The 22,759-nt window shown below is 38.6% G+C and overlaps 1 protein-coding gene across 6 annotated transcripts in view; it reads left to right on the top strand.

The window, feature by feature from the left end:
• Positions 1–22,759, top strand: part of DOCK3 (dedicator of cytokinesis 3) — a 585,500-nt gene that overhangs the window by 433,407 nt on the left and 129,334 nt on the right. For all 6 annotated transcript variants that reach the window (XM_044253490.1, XM_044253491.1, XM_044253489.1 and 3 more), the window contains one exon: positions 21,059–21,140. In XM_044253490.1, the coding sequence (XP_044109425.1) occupies positions 21,059–21,140 (82 nt within the window). The remainder of the gene's footprint in view (positions 1–21,058; positions 21,141–22,759) is intronic.

Genomic DNA, 22,759 nt, shown 5'->3' with positions numbered 1-22,759 from the left:
TGGCAAGAGCTCAGGCAGCCCGTGAGGGACATGCAGTTCAGTCTTAGTCCTGTCACTTAGGGCCCCATGGTATAGTCTAGTCTGTCTTAACTTGGTCTGGGACATAGCCTCCAGCTCACTATGCAACATTCCCTCCAAAGATTTTCCATGTGTCCCAGCAGGTATAAGAGAAGCTAGTCCCCTGGCTCAGGTGACTGACAACATCACTTTCCTTTCCTACTCTGCTCTCTAGTCTGTCATTGTCAATACGCATATCTTCCTTGGAAATTACAGAGATTTATGGAAATTAAAAATTAGCTCACTCTCTATCATACAAAGAAAGCCAGGGATCTGTGTCCTATGGATGGAGAAACCTACACACAAATATTTAAGTGAATTTACATATAATCCAATTATCTTGTAAGTTTTTTCATTAATATATTTTCTTATATAACACAAAGCTGAAAATACAGAATGAATGCAAATATGGTTTAAACCAAAAATATTCCATTCCAGTGGCCAAACCATCCCAACATGCTTTGAAATATATGCCCAAGGCATCGGGTCCTGTTCAGAAACATTAAAGTGAAAAATCTGCTAAGGGGTAGGCAAAGTGAAACTTTCACTTTAGGTACATACCTTGGTCTATAATCTATATCTCTTTTCATCTGAGAATAAGATCAGAAGTTACCAAAGGTTATTATGCTCTGAGTCTAGATGTCTATTATGCTTTTAGTCCAGGGTCCTATAGAGTTTAGGTGAAAACAGTAAAAGCAATAGTCAATTTCTTTAAGAAGATCTTTGTTTAGAAGAAATTTGCCTTCTGCTCTGTCTAGACCATAGTGCACAGTGCAATGTAGAAAAGAATGACTAATTTTTTTGACCTAAGTTCACAAAAAATCCTCTGCTTGTGGAGAATTAAGGGGTATCAGAGGTAGAAGTTATAGAAGATTGGTATAATCATTTATTTATGAATCAGACATCTATTTTGCACTGACTATGTACTCTCACTGTTATAGTCTCTAGAGATATAGCAGCAAATAGAACACACAAAAATTCCTGCTATCATGAAGCTTACATTCTGGTGGTGAGAGTGAGTGTATGTGTGTGTGTGTGTGTGTGTGTGTGTGTGTGTGTATGTGTATATGATTGCATAGTATATTTGGAGGGATAAATGTTATCAAATATAAAAAGTAAACTATAAGAGAGAATTTGCTATCTTGAATAAAGTAGTCAGCATAGGCCTTACTGAGAAGGTAAATATACCATGGGGTTATCTTCCAGGAGAAAGACCCCTTGTCTACCATCCTCACATCAGTGAATCTCAAAATGACATCCAGGGGCACCTGGTGGCTCAGTAGGTTGAGTGTCTGCCTTCAGCATAAGTTATAAATTCAGGGTTCTAGGATTGAGCCCTACATCAGGCTCCCTACTCAGCAGGGAGTCTGCTTCTCCCTCTCCCTCCCCCCTCCCTCTCCACTCATGTTGTCTCTCTCTCTTTCAAATAAATAAATAAAACCTTTAAGGAAAAAAATTTTTCTTATAAAAAAAAAAAAAAAAGACTTCCAGATTAATAAGGTGGAGCCAAGGGATGAAATAGTAACCAGCTTCCTCACCCTTGGTCATTTAAGGATAAATAAGTAAACTAGATAGATAGATAAGAAATGAGGGTGGGTTGGATTTGGGTTGTTGTCTTTTAAAGGTAGAACTGTGCTGGTTTCATTTCTGGAATGATGGAGTGAGCTCCTAACTGACTAGCCCTCCCACAATCTCCTGTTAACACTGGCTAAAAACCAAAAAACAATCACCTTAACATTCCGCAGAATGAACAAAAGCAGGCAGATATTGGAGGGGAGTAAAAACTTAGAGAAAGGAACCAACACATGGTGAATTTCCTACTTTTATGGTATTGGTCTGAGTATAGTCTTAGAACATCATGGGGTAATGGCACCTGGTGGCTCAGTGGGTTAAAGCCTCTGCCTTGGGTTCAGGTCATGATCTCAGGGTCCTGGGATTGAGCCCCACATCAGGCTCTTTGCTCCACAGGGAGCCTGCTTCCTCCTCTCTCTCTCTGTCTGCCTGCCTCTCTGCCTACTTATGATCTCTGTCTGTCAAATTTATTTATTTATCTTGAAAAAAAAAAAAAAGCATCATGGGGTAGCTAAAACTCCAACAGAGTTGTATTTTTAGCCTGAGGAACCAAGAGATGGAGTCTGGGGCAAGCATGACCACTGCAAGGAGTCTTGGAGAGGAGAGAATAGGAGATGGACAATCCCAAATTCTATATATGAACTCTGCCCATGTCAGCAGATGATCCCTGAATTACAAATAGGCAAGGCAAACTCAAGGTAGCTTGCAATTTAAGGCTAAAAGAAACTGGGATTTGACCTCCGTAAATCACAGGAGAAATATTACAGATTAAGTCTAATCAATTAATTTCTATTAAAAAGAAAAATACTAACTAACCCTCTAAAGAAGACTATTAAAGAATTAAGCATCTCCATAGCATAACAATTGCAATGTCCAGGATACAGTACAAAATTTTGGGACATACAAAGAATCAAGAAGGTGTAACCCATGCTCGGGCGAAAAGGCAATCAACAGAAGCCAATCCTCAGATAACTCAGATGTTGGAATTATCAGACAGGCCTTTTAAAATAGCTGTTATAACATGTACAATGAGTGAATAAATAGTAAATATCTCAACAGAAAAATACAAAATTCTTTTTAAATAACCAAATGGAAATTTTAGAACTGAAAAATACAATATCTATATTAAGAATATCTGGAATAAAAATATCTCTGGATGAGGATAATTGAAAAGAGATCATAGCAGAGAGAATCAGTGAATTAAATACCAATATGAATTGTCCAGTATAAAAAAGAGAGGAAAATATTGACACAAAACAAAATAAACAACAAAACCTTAAGTTGATCATTTCAAAAGGCTTACACTGGAATTTCAGAAGGAGAAGAGAAAAAAAATGGGTCAGAAAAAACATTTGAAGATATAATGGCAAATAACTTCACCAAATTTTGTGAAAGACATAAATTTACAGATTTAAGAAGCCTATCAAACACCAAACAGGATAAATGACACATCATTGTCTAACTACTTAACGCTAGTGAAAAAGAAAATCTTAAAAGCTACTGGTAAAAAATGACACATTGACACATTACATACAGGGAAACAATTCAAGTGATCATGGGCTTTTTATCAGAAACTATAGAGACCAGAATACAGTAGGAAAGCATCTTTAAAGTGTTGAAGAACAAACACAAAATTATATATCTAATGAAAAGTGTCCTTCAAGAATGAAGACAAAATAAAAATATTTTCAGATAAAGGAAAACTAAGAGAATATGTCACCAGCAAAATTGCACTTCAAGATATGCTAACTGAAGTTCTTCAGGCTAAAGGAAGGAATTGGAAGGAAACTCACATTTTCAGGAATGATTGAAGAGCCTTGGAAATAGTAAATATGGGAGTAAATATAAAAGTCTATTTATCCTCTTAACTTTAAAAAAATTAAATATATAAGGCAAAAATAACATTTTAAAGGTGTTATAATGTGTGTACATGTAGTACATAGCAGAAAGTATGGTGGGGAGTGGTATAATTTAATCTCTAAAGTTAAAAATTTTCTACCTTTAATGTAAAATGGGAAAATATGAACTCTAAATTTGCCATGAATAGTTAAGGATATATAAAATAATGCAAAGAAGTGTAACTAAAAAGGCCATAAATAAATTAAATGGAATTCTAAAATATTCCCAATAATCGGAGATTCCTAGAACTGTTTTGGTCTTTAGTTTTTTCACATTCTAAACTATGTGTTCTTGGTGTCTTAAGAGATAATTCCACATTAAGGGAGTATGATTTCAGGTATTATGCAAAATGGTAAAGAGTTGCCTGTGTGGCTAAGTTTAATTAGTCTTTCTTAGAAAATTGCTAGATTGTAGAGGCCAAAATCATCAAGACACTAAATAAAACATAACTTAGGGTAGAAGGAAAATCCTTTGTGAATAAAGTGGCAATAACTTTTGAACAAGTTTTTCCACTTCAATTGAAAACTAGAAAATTGCCATGATACACACAAATTCTTCCCTTCCTCACTTCTTTTTTTAAGATAAAGGAAAACTATATGTACAGACCAAAAATGTTACAGAACCTGCAGTGAACTGGCAACATTTATCAAAAGAACTAATGACTTGTTATAAACTCTCAAGATGGCCTTCCAGCATTAAGTCTACACTTGCAAAAATGACTTTGTGTAGAATCTAGATGAATTCAGATAAAAGACATTCTCTCCTTTCCCTCACTTATACTCTTGCTTCAAGGCCAAAGTCACAGGTAGAATGATTCAGCCAGGTTAGTCACTCCCACTTCTGTCCCAGCATCTACTTGGCTACACACCTTGGCCTACTCATTCCCACCAGTTGCTAGTCAACAAAAAACAGTTCTCAAAGGATCTACTGTTCCATACTGATCCAATAGATCATTTAAATAACTGCTATAGTCTTCTCAAGTACAGCTACTACAGATCACAATCTGTTAGAACCAATAGAAAGCATCTGCCAGAGATGTCAGAGCCCAGGTTGGGATTCCACTGATAGCCAGTAAGGGCTTTGTTGAAGAAGAAAAGAATTACTCAGACACTTGTTAAAGACAGTAAGGCAGACTTTCAGGACCATTGTGATGGGTGTAAGGACCATTGCAATAGAATTTAGCCTTAGAGGAGAGAGATTGGGCTCACCTATGATTACAACAAGGAAAAATGAGAATTTATAGCCAAAGAGCAGATTTGGGAATCAGTGGATATTTTAAATTACATTGAGACACAAGAACCATTGAATTTGGAGATTGCCAGGGGAGGTTTTAAATGATGTGTTTTAACCATTGGATAAGAAGAAACAGTTGATTGAGGAATGAATGCACAGTGCAGAAATGTAGAGACAGGGATGAGGATACTCAAAATGTTCGGTAGGAAAGAGCACAAGAGCTGAAGGGGCTTTTAGAAGGGAGCATGACGATAGGAAGAAGAGATAGTGCCATGAGGCGTGGTCCCACAGGGATTGGGGAAGAGGGATGGACGTGCCTAGAATCACAAAAAGTTGGATTAGACTATGATAAATTTGGAAGACATCCATGTCCAATGAATTTTGTTTTCCAGTGAGGCTTAAGGAAAAATGGGACAGTTTGCATCAGTCTCTGTAGGAAAGGAGAGAAAGAAAGGGACACAAGTGAATATTCCTTGAGTGCATGTGATGTGTCAAGCCCCATGTCAGAAGCTTTAAAATGTCACCTAATTCAGTCCCTGCATCTAGTGTGGGTATGAACAATTTACTAGTGTCCAGTCCAGGATTCAAGTCCTGGTCTGCCCCCCTACTTTATTCCATTATACCATATTGTCACAGGGGCTCATGAGAGAATAGCCAAGCAGAATTGCAGGATCACCAGAAGATAGAAATCAGAAACTTTCAAGGAGACCTAATCATAGTCATGGATTCCAGCAACCAAGGGATCTGTACTTAGTGACTGCCTAGCATACCTTCCAAAAACAATGGGCAGATTTCTCCATTAGAAATTCCTTGAGATACAGGTTCTTGATGTCTGAATGTTATATCACTGGAAGCACATCAGGAGCCCAGATTTAAGAGAAAAATGGGAAAAACTCACTGACATCAAAATTAAACATTTATCTACTCCAGAAACCCCCAAATCTATGTTGTTTTACTTCTTAGTTTGCTTTGAATTTTTGCACTGAAACATCTTTTTACTTCCATTAAGAAATTTGTGGGATAGGGGCACCTGGGTGGTGTAGTTGGTTAAGCATCCACTCTTGGTTTCAGCTCAGGTCATGATCTCAGGGTCGTGGGATCAAATCCCACATCAGCCTCCTCAGTCAGCATGGAGTTTGCTTAAGACTCTCTCTTCCTCTGCCTTTCCCCCACACCCAGCAATCTCTCTCTCTTTCTCTCTCTCTCTTAAATAAATAAATCTCAAAAAAAAAAAAAGAAATTTGTGGGATATATTAAGGCTTAAACTGATAAGGCTGAGTACTCTATGGATAGCTGTAGAATAACAGTTAACCCAGTTTATCTTAATTGGTTAGTGAATTTGTGTAGGGCCAAAAGTCAAAAAGTATGGCTAGAGAGGATACTGAGGAATCACCTTGCAGTGAGCTGCCTGCTGCCCAGAAGAGCATCCTGGTGTCTCACATGGGCTTGGAAGATTTATGGATGAATGAAGACACAGAAGTAAACCAGGGAGGAGGAGTACCAGATCCTTTGGTACTGTATTCTGAGAAGAGTGTGTGAGCGCAGAGGCAACACACATAACCCCTTTCCATCCTGCTTCTGCGGGTATACAGAGCTTCTGAAACAGTCTGATCCCAAGTTGAGAACTCCCCTTTAAGGAAAAAGCAGCCCACTCTGGGAACAGACCTGTGCTATCTCAGCACTTACGACTTGGCCTCCACCTTATTCCATCCGCCTGCTCTGTCTCCACACTTTGATTTTGACCAGGGTGTGGTCAGCCACGGCAAGTCTATGGTTTTCTCCCACTTACCCTCATCCATCCCCAATCCTAGTTCTGCCTGAGGTTCTCCTGCCTCAACCCTGTAAGTCAGGACTTATCAGGATTCCTGGGCTTGACCTCTAAAGTTTGTTCTTGCCCTTGTCTTAAACTCTCTGAACTCCCACACCTGCCAGAACAAGCCTACCTACTTTACCATGGATAATGCTGCCAAATAAGCTAGATTGCTTAACCCCACTGTGCTTTTATTTCTTCAACTCTAAAATAGAAGTATCTTGCCTTTTCCCTACCATCCTGGTGTGTGTGGTTGACCATTCCTTGCTCTATCTTCTCATTAGATTTTCAGGATCAGGTGATTCCTGAACAGGAAAGAAAAGGAGACTCATCACATTCCCCAGTGGATTTGGATGAGAACTGGTAATAAAATCAAGTACAACTCCAAGAGGGGACATTGGAGAGCCACCAAACTGGGTCTATAAGGAATCACACATGAGGTGGCATGCATATTTATGCTGCATTGTCACTTGCTCATATGATATCACTCTGTAAACATCACTGCTCCTGAACAACAGAGAAGTTTTGTTGAGAAGATGATTTTTCTCTGTTAGTATGCTACTGCACCAGTAGGTTGGTTCAGTAATAAATGTGTGAGACCTTTTGTTTGAGGGGGAAAAAAAGTAGTGTCTCCCTAATTAAAGTGACAATACAGTCCCTAGAACGAAGTCCTGGAAGATAGTAGATCTCAGTAAATATTCACAGTTATCATCTTTATTATACATATTTAAGCTTTGTGCTTGAATCTAAACATTGGTGTTCTTTATATGCTTTAGCTGGGCTTGTGAAAGACAGGAAGGGCAAATAAAAGTCGGTTGCCCCTGCAAAGATCCTTCCCACCACAGAGACCCTACTTTTGCTAGACACCTGGCAGGCAGCCTTCCCTGGGACCTAAGGAGCGGGATTTCTGCCAGCTTTGCCTGGTGACAGGACAGCAGAGATTCCATGACACTAAGATGTCATCAGAGCCCTATGCAGCAGCAGGCACATTCAGAATATTCATTTATTGCTGTGAAGCTCTTGAGAGCCTTTAAAGCAGGAAAAAGCTGTGCATGTACAGATAGGAACCTTCTGTGGGGAAAATTACCCATTTATTGTTTCTCATTTTGCTCAGCTATCTTGGTATTTTAATTGTGTTGTCCTTATAAACGTAAAGTCATTAGAAGTCAAGAAGACATTATTAGGCAAAGTTTATTTTTATTTAGTAAGTCTCTGTAAGCTGTAAGCCTCTATGCTTGATTCTTTGAGGGCTGCAGGAGATTCTGTCCCTGTTAATTTACAGACAAGGACACTGGACTTAAAAAATGTGTTAGAGATCCCCAGCGCAACCCCTAGTGGCCATTCATTAGGACTTTGAGGATTCAGCATATAGCTGTATTCATAGCTGAGATTTATTACAGTGACATAGTAAGGATACAGAGCTGGATCATAAGGGAGATGAACACAGGCAGAGTTTGAAAGAATCCATGTGCAGGCTTACTTATGCTTTCTCTTTCACATGAGGGGATCACCCAGAACACACTCTTTCAGCAGTGAAAATACAGCAATATCTGTGCAGTGTTTCTGCCCCCCAGGAAGCCATTTAGAGACTCAGCGCGCAATGTTTATAGGGCACTGTCACATAGGCACACTTTACTTACCATATACAGAATTCCCAGAAGGGAGCAAATGTTCAGCATAAGATACAGTGCCCCTCACAAGCAGTCTAGGCACAGTGAGCCACCCTTAACTGTTGGAAACTCTTTGAGAACCAAATTCCCAGATGGCAGCCAAAGGCTGATCTTGTAAGCATACCTTTCTAAGATAGCAGACTCAGTCCTGCTGTGTTAACTCTTTTCTGCACAGTGAAGTTGTCACATATGTACACACCAGCTCTAACGCTAACCAGAGGCACTGCCATAAATGGTTAGATGTTAGTGGAGGAATAGATCCTTTCTGACTGGTAGGGCCATAGAAGCCTTCATGAGCTGGGCCTCAAAGGATAGGCAGGCCTTGAGCAGAAGAGAGAAGTGGGGAGATAGGATGCAGGAAAAAAGAATACTTTTTAAGAAAGGCAAGCAGATCCATCTGGCCTGGAACAAGGTATGTTGATGGAAGTAGAAGAATTTAGGGAGACAGGAAGAGGACAGATGCTAGAGGGTCTGGACTGCCAGGTGGAAGCTTATGAGCATCTATCTACAGAGCTGAAGCAGCACTGAAGTTTCTTTTTTAAGAAAGGAAGTCATCTAGTTCAAGCTGTATTTGCAGAAGATGTATATATGGGTGATAATTCAGGCTGACCTGGAGGTTTGAGTTCCTAGAGATGGAAGGCTACTGAAGATACCTGACACGTTCTCAGAGGACCTTGACTTCAGAATCTGCTCATTCATTTTTGGCCCACCTCACTCTATAGCAGATACATTACAGTACTTGGGGAAGGTAAACCCTGACTGTGTTTGTGCTGTAAGAGTGCCGTACAGTACTTTGGCTGGCAGGACAGAGATAGCTAAGTCTCTTAACATGTCTGGTGAATTTGTGCTACAATATCGTAAATGCAGAGAAGAGATTATGTTTACTGAAAAATACTACATAGCCTACACTGATCAAAGTACTCAGAAACTGCCAGATCCTTTGTCCCAGTCGTAAGCACAGATAGAGCAAATCTCTGACTTTAGTACACCTTCTTTCATGAAACTGCAAGTACTCTAAACACATATCTGGCTTTCAAGACTGTCTCACTCCCAGCAAAAAGTTCAGAAAGAGCCAAAGGGCAGATCACATGAGACCTGCTCACTGACGTTTCTTTTGTTTTTTTAATTATTTTTTAAATTTCTTTTCAGTGTTCCAGAATTCATTGTTTATGCACCACACCCAGTGCTCCATGCAATACATGCCCTCCATAATACCCTCCACCAGGCTCACCCAGCCTTCCATCCCCCTCCCCTCTGAAACCCTCAGATTGTTTCTCAGAGTCCATAGTCTCTCATGGTTTGTCTCCCCCTCCAATTTCCCCCAACTCCCTCCTCCTCTCTCTTTTTTAAAAATTTACTTATTTTTCTCACCATAGCACATAACCTACCCAAAGTCCATCACCCAGCCACCCTCCCCTCCCCTCCACCCTCACCTCCCACCACCCTCCCCTCCAGCAACCCTCAGTTTGTTTCCTGAGATTTTTGGCTCAGGTCGTGATCCTGGAGTCCCGGGATCGAGTCCCGCATCGGGCTCCCGGCTCCATGGGGAGTCTGCTTCTCCCTCTGACCTTCTCCTTGCCCATGCTCTTTCTCACTGTCTCTCTCTCAAATAAATAAATAAAATCTTAAAAAAAAAAAAGAGTCTCTTATGGTTTGTTGATGGCTCTAGTGTTTCTAGCATTGCAATTTTGTAACTTGGAATAGTGCTGCTATGCAGTAGTACAGAATCTTTTGTTCCAGCGACCCCTCACAGACCATGCTGAACTTTATAGGATGATGGAAATGCTCTGTGTATGGCAGAACATTATGGTGTACCTGGTAGCCACTAGTTTCATGTAGCTATTTAACTCGTGAAATGTGGCTAGTTTGAGAAGTGATTTTCCAATTTCACTTAATTTTAATTAAGCTTAAATATGAATAAACTACATGCGGCTAGTGGCTACTATTTTCTATAGCACAAGATAGAACCTGGTGGACTGAGTGATCTGTTGAACTGGTTGTGCAAGATCATTGGCAGAAAGGATAGATTGAGTCTGTGTGTGTGTGCACAGAGTACTGAGAGGAGGGAAACACATGAAACAAAATAGGAATATTAAGAACAATAGAGTCCTTTTTAGTCTCGGATGTATACATTTGTGTATACACAAATGTATATTTGTGGATATGTAATATTTAGAGACACATGTTTGGTTTATTTCTTTTTGATTTTCACTATTTAAGTATATATTTAAAAAGACAGTTGTAATGAGTATAGGCTTTGGAGAATCCAGACCTAAGTTAAAATCTTGTCTTTATACTTTATTAGCTATGTTACTATAATATTGGGATTTTTTAAGATTTTATTTATTTTTGTGACAGAGAGAGAAAGATTGAGTGAGCACAGGCAAGGGGAGCAGCAGAGGGAGAGGGAGAATCAGGCTCTCTGTTGAGCAGGAAGCCCAATGCTGGGCTCCATCTCAGGACCCTGGGATCATGACTTGAACAAAAGGCAGACGCTCAACCAACTGAGCTACACTTGTGCCCCTATAATATTGTTTTAAAAATAGTTTCACTAGGCACCCCTGCATGGTTCAGTTCAGCATCTGACTCTTGGTTTTGGCTCAGGTCATGATCTCAGGGTCATGAGATCAAACTCTGTTTCTAGCTCCACATTCAGCAAGGAGTCTGCTAGATATTTACTCTCTCCCTCTCCCCCTGCCCACTCTCTCTCTCTCACTCAAATAAATAAATATTTTAAAAATTAATATCACTAACTGTCCCATATTAAGGGAGAATAAAAAAGATTTTGACATAGTTACATTGTTCCTATAATTTAAACTTCTTGAAAAAAATTAGAGTTTTTAAATACTTTTAAAGTTTTAGTACTTGGGAAATCTTCATTTGCTGGTATTCCTTGAGATTATTCCTAGGCTTCTCAGTCTTTTTTTTTTTTAAGATTTTATTTATTCATTTGTCAGAGAGAGAGCACAAGCAGGCACTGTGGTAGGCAGAAACAGAGAAGCAGGCTCCCCACTGAGCAAGGAGCCCAATGCAGGACTCAATCCTAGGACCTTGGGATCATGACCCGAACCAAAGGCAGTGGCTTAACTGACTGAACCACTGAAAAGGCGTCCCTTCTCAGTCTTATTCTTTAAAAGATTAGAAAACGTCTAATAGAATGTCTGACAGATTTATTTATTATTATTATTATTATTATTATTCAGTTAGCCAACATATAGTACATCATTAGTTTTTGATTTAGTGTTCAATGATCCATTATTTGCATGTAACATCCGTGCTCATCACAGATTTAAATATTCATTTGGCTTTCAAGTTGGCTCAGTCTTCTAGCTTCCACTCAGAAAATGATCAAGATTTTTCTGTTTCTCCTGTGTATATTTATTTTGGTTTCTATAGGCTCTACTATTCCCATCAGGGTTCCCTCTTAAGAGACATATAATATATTAAACAGCGAAACTTTGCCTCATTGCACAGAAACAGCAGCAGAAATAGTGACAAGAACAAGTTAATAAGTATAAATAATGTGTATTCTGGTATCCTTAGGGAACTTACGGAGTTATAATAGGCCAAATCTATAGGCGTGTGTGTGAAAGCAGACCATGAAAAACCTCAGGCAAATGCTATGATTTTTCTTCCATCTGTGAATATATATTCTTCTTACCCTATATCATGCCAAACAGAGAAGAATATGTGTAGTGAGTAAAAGAATGAAATTTAAAAGACAAAAATGTTCACATTCTAAACAAAGAGCTAGAAAGCACAGAACAAAAGATTATCAGTATAAATGTAGGTCATGATAGAGGAAGGGAGCAGGGTCAGGAAGATACTCTTTTCAATGAAAATTTGGAGTATTCCTGCCAAATTGCCACATATCACATGAAGTGCCATATGAGAAAAAGATGATAAGCTCTATAAAATATAGTACATATGTTGATAACTGCTCTCATCCTGTTCAAAACCTTGGTGTGTGTTTGTTTCATTTCCATTAGGCTGTGTAGAAATTCGGAAGCATAATTGTGAAGACTGAGAAGTTTTATGCACTGAATTCCTGGAGAGAGTGATGTTTGCTCAAAGTTTGTTTTGCTTACAGTTTGATCCTACCAGTGAAAGAATGAATTTTTGAGGTTATCTTTTTCTAGTTAGTAGACTATCCATTAGGAAATACCATGATTGCACTATGTTAGGTGTGTGATCTTTCATAAAAGTTAGTCATTTTTCTGTATTACTGCCAAGATACTGTTTTTCTATGAAGTGTTAGGGAGCAACCACACTTTAGCATTTGTTTAAGTCTTTCCAGTTTGCATAATAAATAAATTGGGAAACATTATAATAAATAAATGGGAAAAAATTAAGTCATGTTATCAGTGATTTGGTCTTAAATGCTTTATTTTTCTATGATAATGCAGTCAGATAAATTACTAAGTAGCATTCTTTCTATACACTTAATGAAAGTGTTCTTAGCTAAATTTTTTTTCAGCATTCATTTCTTAATGTGTTTATCATTTCTTTCATAACTACTAGGTCTGTATTACTCTTGGGAAGTTACAAAGGACCTATCTATGAAGGGGGCATTTGTCTACACCAGACAAAAGAACTTCTCCTGAATACAGAGAAGCAACCACTGTTCAGACATTGCTTATTTGGCAGCAAGGGCTAGCATGGTTACTTTCTTATCATACATCAGACTGCTTGACCTACAGCTGAGAAATATAAAAGTATGCTACTTCTTTAGACCCCACAGATGAATTAGCAAAACACATAGAAGGCAGGGTCATTCCCTCCATGCCCAACTTCCCCACATGGATGTGCACTTTTCTTAGAAGCACTTTGACTTGAATTTTGGAGACCGCAAAGATGACCTGTTGTGCTGTCCTGTCAACAGAACCTCACCCTCACTGCACCCCCATTTATTCATCTATATGCTTTCTCTTGTTAGAATTGGGAGTCTGATCCTGGGGTGAAAGCATAAATCATTAGAGTTAAAACAACTGTAACTTCCCACATAATTGATCATAAAGTTACCATTTAGTTCAATTTCATGAGAATTGCACGATTTCCAAAGACTCTTTAGGGGCTATATAATTAGAAAAATGCTATTATGAACATTCAAGGATATGTGATAACAGGTTTATTCATGTGTCTCTTTTGCTTTAAAGAAAATGAAAAGAATATGTTTTCTGGGATTGTTTATCATTCAAGTCTCTGCTTGTTCCAAATCAGGCAAACCATTGTTCCCATCACTTCCCAGTGTGACTGAGTGGGAGTGCCGTTAACTTCAAACAGACTAGGGGTAGGGGCCACTAGCAGAACCGGGATGAGCGCTTGGCATAAATTTTCTAATCAGAGGGGTCAAATGTCCCATGTAGGTAATGGGGATTATGGCTGGATTTCCTTCAGGCAGCACATCTGAGAGCCTATGTGACACAGACACTGTGCATCTCTAGGGCAAGATGTAGTTTGGATATTACCCATGGAAGCCCCCTCCTCTCCCACACCACTCTTTTTCCAGTGCTCAATTCATAAGATGAAATACAGATAAAGTAAGGGCTTTGAAGTCAAACAGATTCAGATTAGAATTTCATTTTTACTGTTCTCTCTCTACCCTTTGATCTCAAGCCAAGAACTTTGCCCCTCTGACTCTGTTTCTTTGGAGATGAAATATCTGTTATGAGTATTAAATATAATTAGGCAAGAAAAGAAATACTTTAAACAATGCCCAGTACATAAAAGATATTCATTAAGTGGCTGCTGTTGCTACTGTGATAGCAAATTGATGAGTACCCGGAGCTCCACCTCCCACCCATGTCTTTTCCCTGAACTTCAGACTTGGGCTTTGATCTGCCTGTTTTTTGTTCACCTACATATCCCGCAGAGACTTCAAATTCAGCATACGCATCTGAATTTTCTGGTTGATTGCCACATCCAATCAATTACTATATGTGGCCAGCTTACATCTCACATCCATTTTCCTCTCTTCTGTTTCCAAACTGAATCATAGCTTGCTGGGGCTACTCCCATTGTCTTTGGAGTATTTTCTATGTTATCAACTTGCTTTCAACACTGTAGCCCAAGTGATCATTCAAAAGACTTAGGAGGTCAACAGTGCTTCTCCTAGTTGAACTTTCCAGGCTTCTCTAAGGCCCATAATGGGGTTTTCCAAACTTGCTTAAAAAGGCAGATTCTTGGATTCTTCTCCTACCCACTTAAGCCCCCATGTTGCATCACTACTTCCTCATATCAGGGAGATCATATGATAGTTGTCTTTCTCCGCTTGACTTATTTCACTAAGCATGATACGCTCTAGTTCCATCCATGTTTTTCTGAAAATAAATAAATTGGAAAAAAAAAAAAGGCAGATTCTTACACTCTCCCCAGAAGTCCTCTGAGTCCATTCCTCTAGAGATTCTGATCCAGAAGATCTGGGATGGGGTCTAGGAATCTGTATTTTCATAGGCTGCCAGTTATTTCTGATAATAGCCAAGTTTGGAGAACCCTCACAGCTAAGTCTACTCTGGATTTATCCACTCTGTGTTGCATAGTACCTCTGACCACTCCCTGGCTCTCCAGTGCCCTCCTAACTCTTGTTCGGAGCCTTCTCACCATCAAAATACCTCAGCCCTCTGAGAGTCTGCACTGGGAGCACTCTCCTAGAATCCTCTTCTCTTCATCTCTAACTACCTCTCACCAAATGCTGTAAGCCTCGCAATACTGCAAGAGTCCTTTGTAGTATCCCATTTGGGCAGCCTATCCTCATCCCAGTAGAACTTGTTAGTAGCCCCTTTCTGTATTATTATAGCATTTTCACATTATTTGGGGTTTATTTGTGCCTCTCTCCCAGTAGACTCAAAACCTTGAGGATAGGGAGGGACCATTTCATTTCTCTATTCCCAATATCTACCTCAGTTTCTGGAATATGGTGAAGGTTCATGAACTCTTGTTGAAATGAATGAAAAGGAGGAAAGAAGGCTGGAAAAAATCCTTGAATTGTAATAATAGTTATAAATGTGTTCTTTGGAGCCCTGAAGTGTTTCAGGGACAGGTCGTGGTTAGGAGAGAAGCCTAAGGAGGGAGGATTTTTCCCCCCTGCCCCTCCAGTTCCCCTATTCAACCTAAGTAGCTCTTTATCGATTTTTCATATATTGAACAGTGTAAGGTTTTGTTGAAAAGCAGATACTAAAAATAAATTTGAAAACCACAGTACTGATTTGCCTTTATGAAACCCCTTTATGTATTTCTGCTCTTGTGCTTCAGAATGAAAGTGGGAAAACTTGAAGAACTTGAGAAATAAAGCCAAGTGAGCTAAATTGGAAAATGAATCTGTGAGGAAATACTAGAGATTTTGTAATCTATTGCATTGTGCTATGTACTATGGCCTTGGGGCTCCTTGTCTGTTTTTCAGCACCTGGGAGGTTATCACAGAAGAGATAGTAGTTGCTAAGTAGTTGCCGTCCATCTCCACAGAGGAACAAATGAGAAACACGAAGATTAAAATGGAAGAGTTGAGAGAATTCCTCTGAACTTATTTGAGGAGGATGCTTGTATTTCCAAAACAGAGTCTTCAGGAAATATTCTCCCTAAGTATCAGAGATTGTCTCTGCCTCAATATAGGCTGGGATCTTATTGATGGTCACTGAACATTTGCTCTAGGGATGCATGAATTACTATCCATGGAAATGTGTATGAGTGTGTGAATTAGAACCTTCATAAAATCAAGTGATCTTAAAATTAGGACACTTAGACTTGCCACAGATTCAAATTATGGAATTCATTTGTAGCAACTTGCTCAATAATAATGAAATTCTGAAATTAATGTAACTTCATATACTGTTCATGCATAGCTCATCATAAAAACCACTAAATATGGAGCAGTTCTCTTATAATGTTGCTTATGAAAAGTAAGAATTTAACATTATCTCTTTCTTTCTTTTGAAAGAATTGGAGTTTTCTCACCCATATTATTTAAGAGATAAACTTCCCTGTTGCTCTCTTATAGAGGATGTTCATAAAATCTCATGAATAAATTTTAAATTTTACTCTTTTGACCACAGTTCCTTTCATACCTTTGGGAAATATGAGTGGTTGCTGTAGCTCTCATTGGCCAATTTCTCAAACTCTGTACAGACTCCATTGCCTTACAGAAAAGCTCCCTGTGGGGTCAAATGTCATCTGTCCCATTGGTATCAAAACACATCATAACATTTTAAACCTCTGAGAAGTCCTAGTGGGTAAAAACCTGTTTAACTGTGTTTACTACAGTGTTTCCCACCTTTTTCGACCACTTCAGGAAACATTGGCTATCCAATGTTTGCTTTCAAATAGTTTGAATGTTAGAAGAAAACATCATTTGCTTGTCATACCAATTGGAGAAGCTAGCACGACAGGAAATAACTAGATATGTATCCAAAACCATATAAAATGAAGGGGGAAAAAACCAATTATTTTTGGTTTCACAAATTGTGAAGGTCAGATGAAAACAGAAGCATGAAAGGCTCTAGGACATGTGAAGGTCATGTGGGCACTGTGAGAACTCAGGGGCCTCCTCTCACTGTTGAGGGGAAAGAGACGTTCTTGGGTTCTGATAGGGCCAGCAACCCTATCCACTCTGGATTTTGTTTTATCTTTGGACCTTTTATCTTTGGACCTTTCCACTCTGGAATTTGTTTTATCTTTGGACCAGATCTTGATGTAGCTCCTCCAAACCATACACCTTTCTGTGGGTCTAGCAGCTCCAGCAGCAGCCTGCATGGTAGATGTCTGTCCTTGAGAGATTGGTAATATGACAATGAGAACAGTTGCAGGTGTTCCAAGGTTGGGGGAACAAGGTGGTGAGTATTGGAGAGGGCATGTATTGTGTGGAGCACTGGGTGTGGTGCAAAAACAATGAATACTGTTAATGCTGAAAAGAAAAAATTTTTTTAAAAAGTGCAGAAGTAGTGATAAATTCTCTGAAAAAGACATAAACGTCCTTAAAAAACTGTTTTTCTATTCCTACATCAAGTTAAAAGTTAACTGGGTGCTGAGTGAAATAAGTCAAGCAGAGAGAGTCAATTATCATATGGTTTCACTTATTTGTGGAGCATAACAAATAACATGGAGGGCATGGGGAGATGGAGAGGAGAAGGGAGTTGAGGGAAATTGGAAGGGGAGATGAACCATGAGAGACTATGGACTCTGAAAAACAATCTGAGGGTTTTGAAGGGACTGGGAGTGGGAGGTTGGGGAAGCCAGGTGGTGGGTATTACGGAGGGCACGTATTGCATGGAGCACTGGGTGTGGTGCATAAACAATGAATTCTGTTATACTCAAAATAAATAAATATATAAATAAAGAGTTAACTGGGTGGTTGAATGCATATATACATGTTAGTTAGGATAGATAACTACAGTAACAGACAGAGAAATGTTACTTTGATGCTCTTGTTTCCTGTTTCTCTGATACACCCAACTTCTAAAACTACTAACTTATTTGTATCCACACCTGTTGTTTCCTCCTTCGTTCTTTCCTTGATTTCTCTCAGTTCCCCCAAGGAGGTGGGAACTTCTTTTTCCTTTGCCAATTATTTTCTCTCTTTCCTCCCTTCAGTATCTTATCATCTACAAACATTGTCCTATTAGAAATAAATGTTCTTTAGTGTGTCCTGTCCTTTTTTTGAAGTCAGGTTGTTGAACTGTAATTTACATGTAGTAAAATTCATTCTTTTTAAAACTTAGTTTGGTGAGTTTTGACAAATTTATTCTTGTGGAATCACCACCACATTCAAGAAGTAGAAGCTTTCATCAGCCCAGCAAGTTCCTTCATGCACATTTGCAGTCAGTCCCTGCCCTCCTTCCTTGCCCTGACAACTCCTGATCTGGTTTCCTTCCTTAGTCTAGATTATAATGTAAATGGAGGCATACAATATACGGTCTTTTGTGATTGATTGGCTTCTTTCACTTAGTATGTGTTTTTGAGATTCATCCAAGTTATTATATATCTCAGTAGTTCTTTTTATTGTGAAGTAATATTCCATTGTATGGATATTCCATTGTATGGATAGTCCATTCATCTCATGATGAATATTTGTGTTCTTTACAGTTTCTGGCTATTATGAATAAAACTGCAGTAAATATTCACATACCGGTCTCAGTGTGGAGATAACTTTTCATTTCTCCTAGGAGCAGAATGATTAGATCATATAATAAGTATATGTTTAACTTTATAAGAAACTGTCAGACTCTTTTCTAAACTGGCTATACCATTTTGCACTTCCCTCAGCAGTTTACGAGAGGTCTAGTTCCTCTACATTCTCACCAACCCTTGGTATATTTAGTCTTTAATTTAGCCATTCGAATAGGAGTGTAGTGGTATCTCACTGTGATTTTAATTTGTATTTCTCTAATGATTAATGATGTTTTCTTGAGCTTATTTGCCATCCCTGTATGTTCTTTGGTGAAAGATCTTTCCAGATCTTTGGTCCATTTTTAAATTGAGTTGTTACTTATAAAGAACTCTCAGAACTCCATATGTTCTTAATACAGTCCTTTTTTAGATGAGTATTTGTAAATATTTTCTCAGTCCATAGCTTGTCTTTTCACTTTAATAATGTCTCCCCAAGAAAAGATGGTTTTAATTTTTATTAAGTTCAGTTTACCATTTTATTGTGATTCATGATATTCACTTAGTAATCTGAAATCACAAAGATTTTTCTCTTTTATGCTAAATGTGGAAATACAAATGTAAATAAAATATACAAAGATACTTTTCTTCATTTTTCTCCTGTGTTTTCTTCTTTTATATAGCTTTATAGCTTTAGCTCTTACATTTAGGCAACTTAACCTTTTGTAGGCAAGGATTAAAGTTTAGTTTTTTCATTTGGATTCTGAAACCCATTTGTTGAAATTACTGTGCTCCATTACTGAATTTTGGTGCCTTCATTGACAATTAAGTATAAACATAAGGGTTATCCCACATGTTAATAAAGATCTCCCTCAGGGTGCCTGGTATCTCAGTTGGTTAAGTGTCTGCCTTCATTCAGCTCGGGTCATGATCCCAGGGTCCTGGGATCAGATTCCCTGGTTCAGAAGGGAGCCCCTCTGCCCCTCCCCCTTGCTTGTGCTTGCTCTCTCTCTTTCTCTCTCTCAAATAAATAAAATCTTTAAAAAAATTAAGACCTCCCTTAACCCAATATGCCCATTCAACTATAAGTTCACTTCTACATTTCCACAGCCATTTATTAAAAAGTAGTCTAGACTATTTCTGCCTCCTCACTTCTTCCTCCTCTCACTGGGCTCTTTCTCTACCATTCCACTAAAACTGTTATTGCAGGAATCACAGTGGTCTGTGTTCCGAGACATTCTTGTGTTTGTCTCCTGTGATTCTCACTGACCTTAGAACTCACCAACCCCTCCTCCCTTCCTCACCCTGCTTTCAGACATTTTCTTCCCTTGACTAACATAGCATCCCACCTCCTCCTTATTTTTCTTGCTTTTCTATTTGTCCCCATGTGTCTACTTGGCTAGTTCTACCTTTTATTTTTCCCCTAAATATCAACATCCCTCAGGATTCTGACCAAAGCCCTTTTTCCTGCTCCTTCTATGCGCATTCTCTCCTTATTGCCATCCAAACCTCTGGCTGAAAAAAATCTTTTTTAGCTTCATTTCTGCATATTTAATTGTCTACCAGGATCACCATCTCTATGAAGAAAAGTACCTTGTACACGTGTATCTTGTTCACATTTGTATTCCCACGTTTAGCACACAGAACTTAGTAACTATTGGTTGACTAAATGAACAGATGAACACATGAACAAAGTAAGCAACCTAGAAAGTTGATATTCTATCTTATAATTCTAGGACAATATTTTAATATTGACCTCTTTACTGATACCATATATACGTGGCAAGTACATGACTATGGGCACAGGAGAAGTAAATTACTTTTAGAATTTTAATTTGATTAGAAATGTGGTCTTTGCCATGGCTCAGTTTCCCTGTTGCAGTTGATGGGGAGCCTTGGCATGAAGAGGTAGAAAAATTTGAGCCTGGGCAGGAGCAGGCAGGACTGAGAGAACGAAGAGACACTGCTCCGGATGTTATAAACACTGTATCTCTGGTTTTTTAACCCAGTAATTTACTTTAGGAGTTTACCTGTCCTGTTTGTGGAATAGAATGTTTTAATGGTCCTGTGAAATTCTGATTGCAACCCTAGTTATAACACATTATTTCTCTTTGACTTTTTGCTCAAATTTTTTTTTTAGGGTATTTTTATTTTTTTATTTTTTTTAATTTATTTTTTATTTATTTTCAGCATAACAGTATTCATTATTTTTGCACCACACCCAGTGCTCAAATTTTTCTAAGTCCCTGTAACATTTTTTTTCTTAGTCCTGAAATGATTCTTAAGAGTTCTATAGGAAGTGTAAACTGGGTAATATAGATAGTTTTGGCTCGAGTATGGTGGATATTTTTATGATCTGAGTGTTCACATCAGAGAATATATATGCTTGTTATGGGCCTATGTTATGACTGGAGCTGTGCGGGTATTTGGAAAATAATAGAAGATACAGTCTTCCTTGCTCCTCTCAGGGAGCACACACCTTTAGGGAAAGGAGAGCTGCTCCCAGCAGAGAAACAGCAACAGCTGTTAGGCAGTTTGTAGTGTCCATTGCATGCTGCTTGGCAAGAAAAATAGTGTCCCGACATTAGACATGTACTTTTGGCCTTGCCTGTCACTAAGAGCTGTTCTGACGGTGTTTAGGGTTTCTCTATAAATGCCCTTTTTATTTGTTCTGGAGCATATGGTCCCTTACATTTTTCTGTCTCTCTCTCCTACATTTCAGTGAGCGGTTTCTGGTGAGACTGAACAAGAATGGTGGGCCAAGGAATCCAGAGAAGATAGAACGAATGTGTGCCCTTTTTACAGTATGTGCAAATTCTCTTTCCCTTCTCTGCTGTTGACTCTACCCAGGGGCCTGCTATGTGGATATTGTCACCCTGGAAACAAGTATTTATTCTTACCTCCCTTTATTCTTACACACTGGGGAGATTAGGGCTTGATTTATGTTTCTATCAGATTTTAATGAAATATTTAAAGAAAACTGAAATCAGCTATAGTTTTTAATCGAATTTTTATTAAAGAAATATAATCAAATACCTTTTACTAATGTAGATTTTAGAAGCTATTTAATATAACAGACAAAATCTGGAAGAAGTCTTTCTTACTATTCTTATTCAAGGACACTGGGAATTTCTCTGATGTAGAAGTATAATGTCTCTAAAGGCATCCACCAAATTTACAGCTTTGCAGTTTTTTAGTGAGTGCATATAAAGAGAGACAAACTAAGTGGCTCTTCTCTCTTACATCCAAATGGAGGGTCTTTTCCTACTGTGATCTATACTTTCATTTTTTCCAAAGAACCATGTAGTCATTCATGGTCTCTAGGACCACAAACTCATCAGCTCAGAGAAGACATAGTAATCTGCTTCTGGCAAGTGCTCAGCCTAACAATACCACATTGCCTTGTGTATTCCTCAAGTTGATTTTGAGTTACTAAATGTTTTTTATTTAAAGAAAACTAGTGTGCAGCTTTGTTTATTTGCTGAAGGGGAAAACAAGACTGTGTTGTAATTTTAAACCAGTTTTGACTCTTGTGGAGTCTTTGATCTGCTTCAGTATTAGTGAGATACATTAAGACCCATTAACGCCAGGAGGTGTGATAGTCTTACAGTGCCTCTGCCCTGGTGTGGGGTGTGTGATTGATGGGTTACAGTCAGGTGTCTCAGAGCTTACAGTGTACCTCTTAAACACAAATAGGATTTCTCTAGGCATTGTATATGTAGCTTTCTCTGAAAGATAGAACTGGATTTGTTTACCTGTTTTACTGATACCACATATATGTGGTGAGTACATGACTTTTTTGTTCATTTACTACAACTTTATCTTCAAAGCTTCAAACAGCATTACTGCAGAATCAGAAGCCATGTTCTCAGGGACAGTTTCTGTTGAAAACTCTCCAGATGTACAGAAACATTTGTAAGTCTGGTTAAGCTAAAGTGATTTTTTTTGCCCATCTTGGAGCTCAGCATTCAAACTTTAGGAGACAATGCAGGAAGAACAAGCAGGTAAAGCAGACCCATGAAGACAGTTAAGGGAGTTGAGATGATTTTGTCTGGGGAAAGCAGCACTATTCCTTCAGTAGGAAAAGAACGAGGGAAAGAGTACAAGTTGGGATTTAGGTTAGGATATTGGGAAAGAGCTTCTGAAGTGAGAGTGTGTAAACACTGAGGTGGTCCTCTGTGGCCACCTTTCTGAAATAGGAATAGGAAAAAAAAAGACACCCATCTGTCTAGAATGCCTCACTGACCTTAGGAGGTTTTTCTAGACCCTGATTCTCTGATAAAGCACCAAAAGAAATCACTGCTTCCTTGTTCTCTGGCATTGTGGATAGAGCTGTACGTATGGCTGTCCTTGAATATGATGAGTGTGGTCCTTGTCTCTTGAAAAATGAACTTAATTATGATGATATTTGAATGTAATTACA

Source organism: Neovison vison, chromosome 6 (assembly GCF_020171115.1).
Source record: "Neovison vison isolate M4711 chromosome 6, ASM_NN_V1, whole genome shotgun sequence".
Classification (NCBI taxonomy): Eukaryota; Metazoa; Chordata; class Mammalia; order Carnivora; family Mustelidae; genus Neogale; species Neogale vison.
Note: the sequence above shows the minus strand (reverse complement) of the source record. Positions and strands in the feature narration are given on the sequence as shown.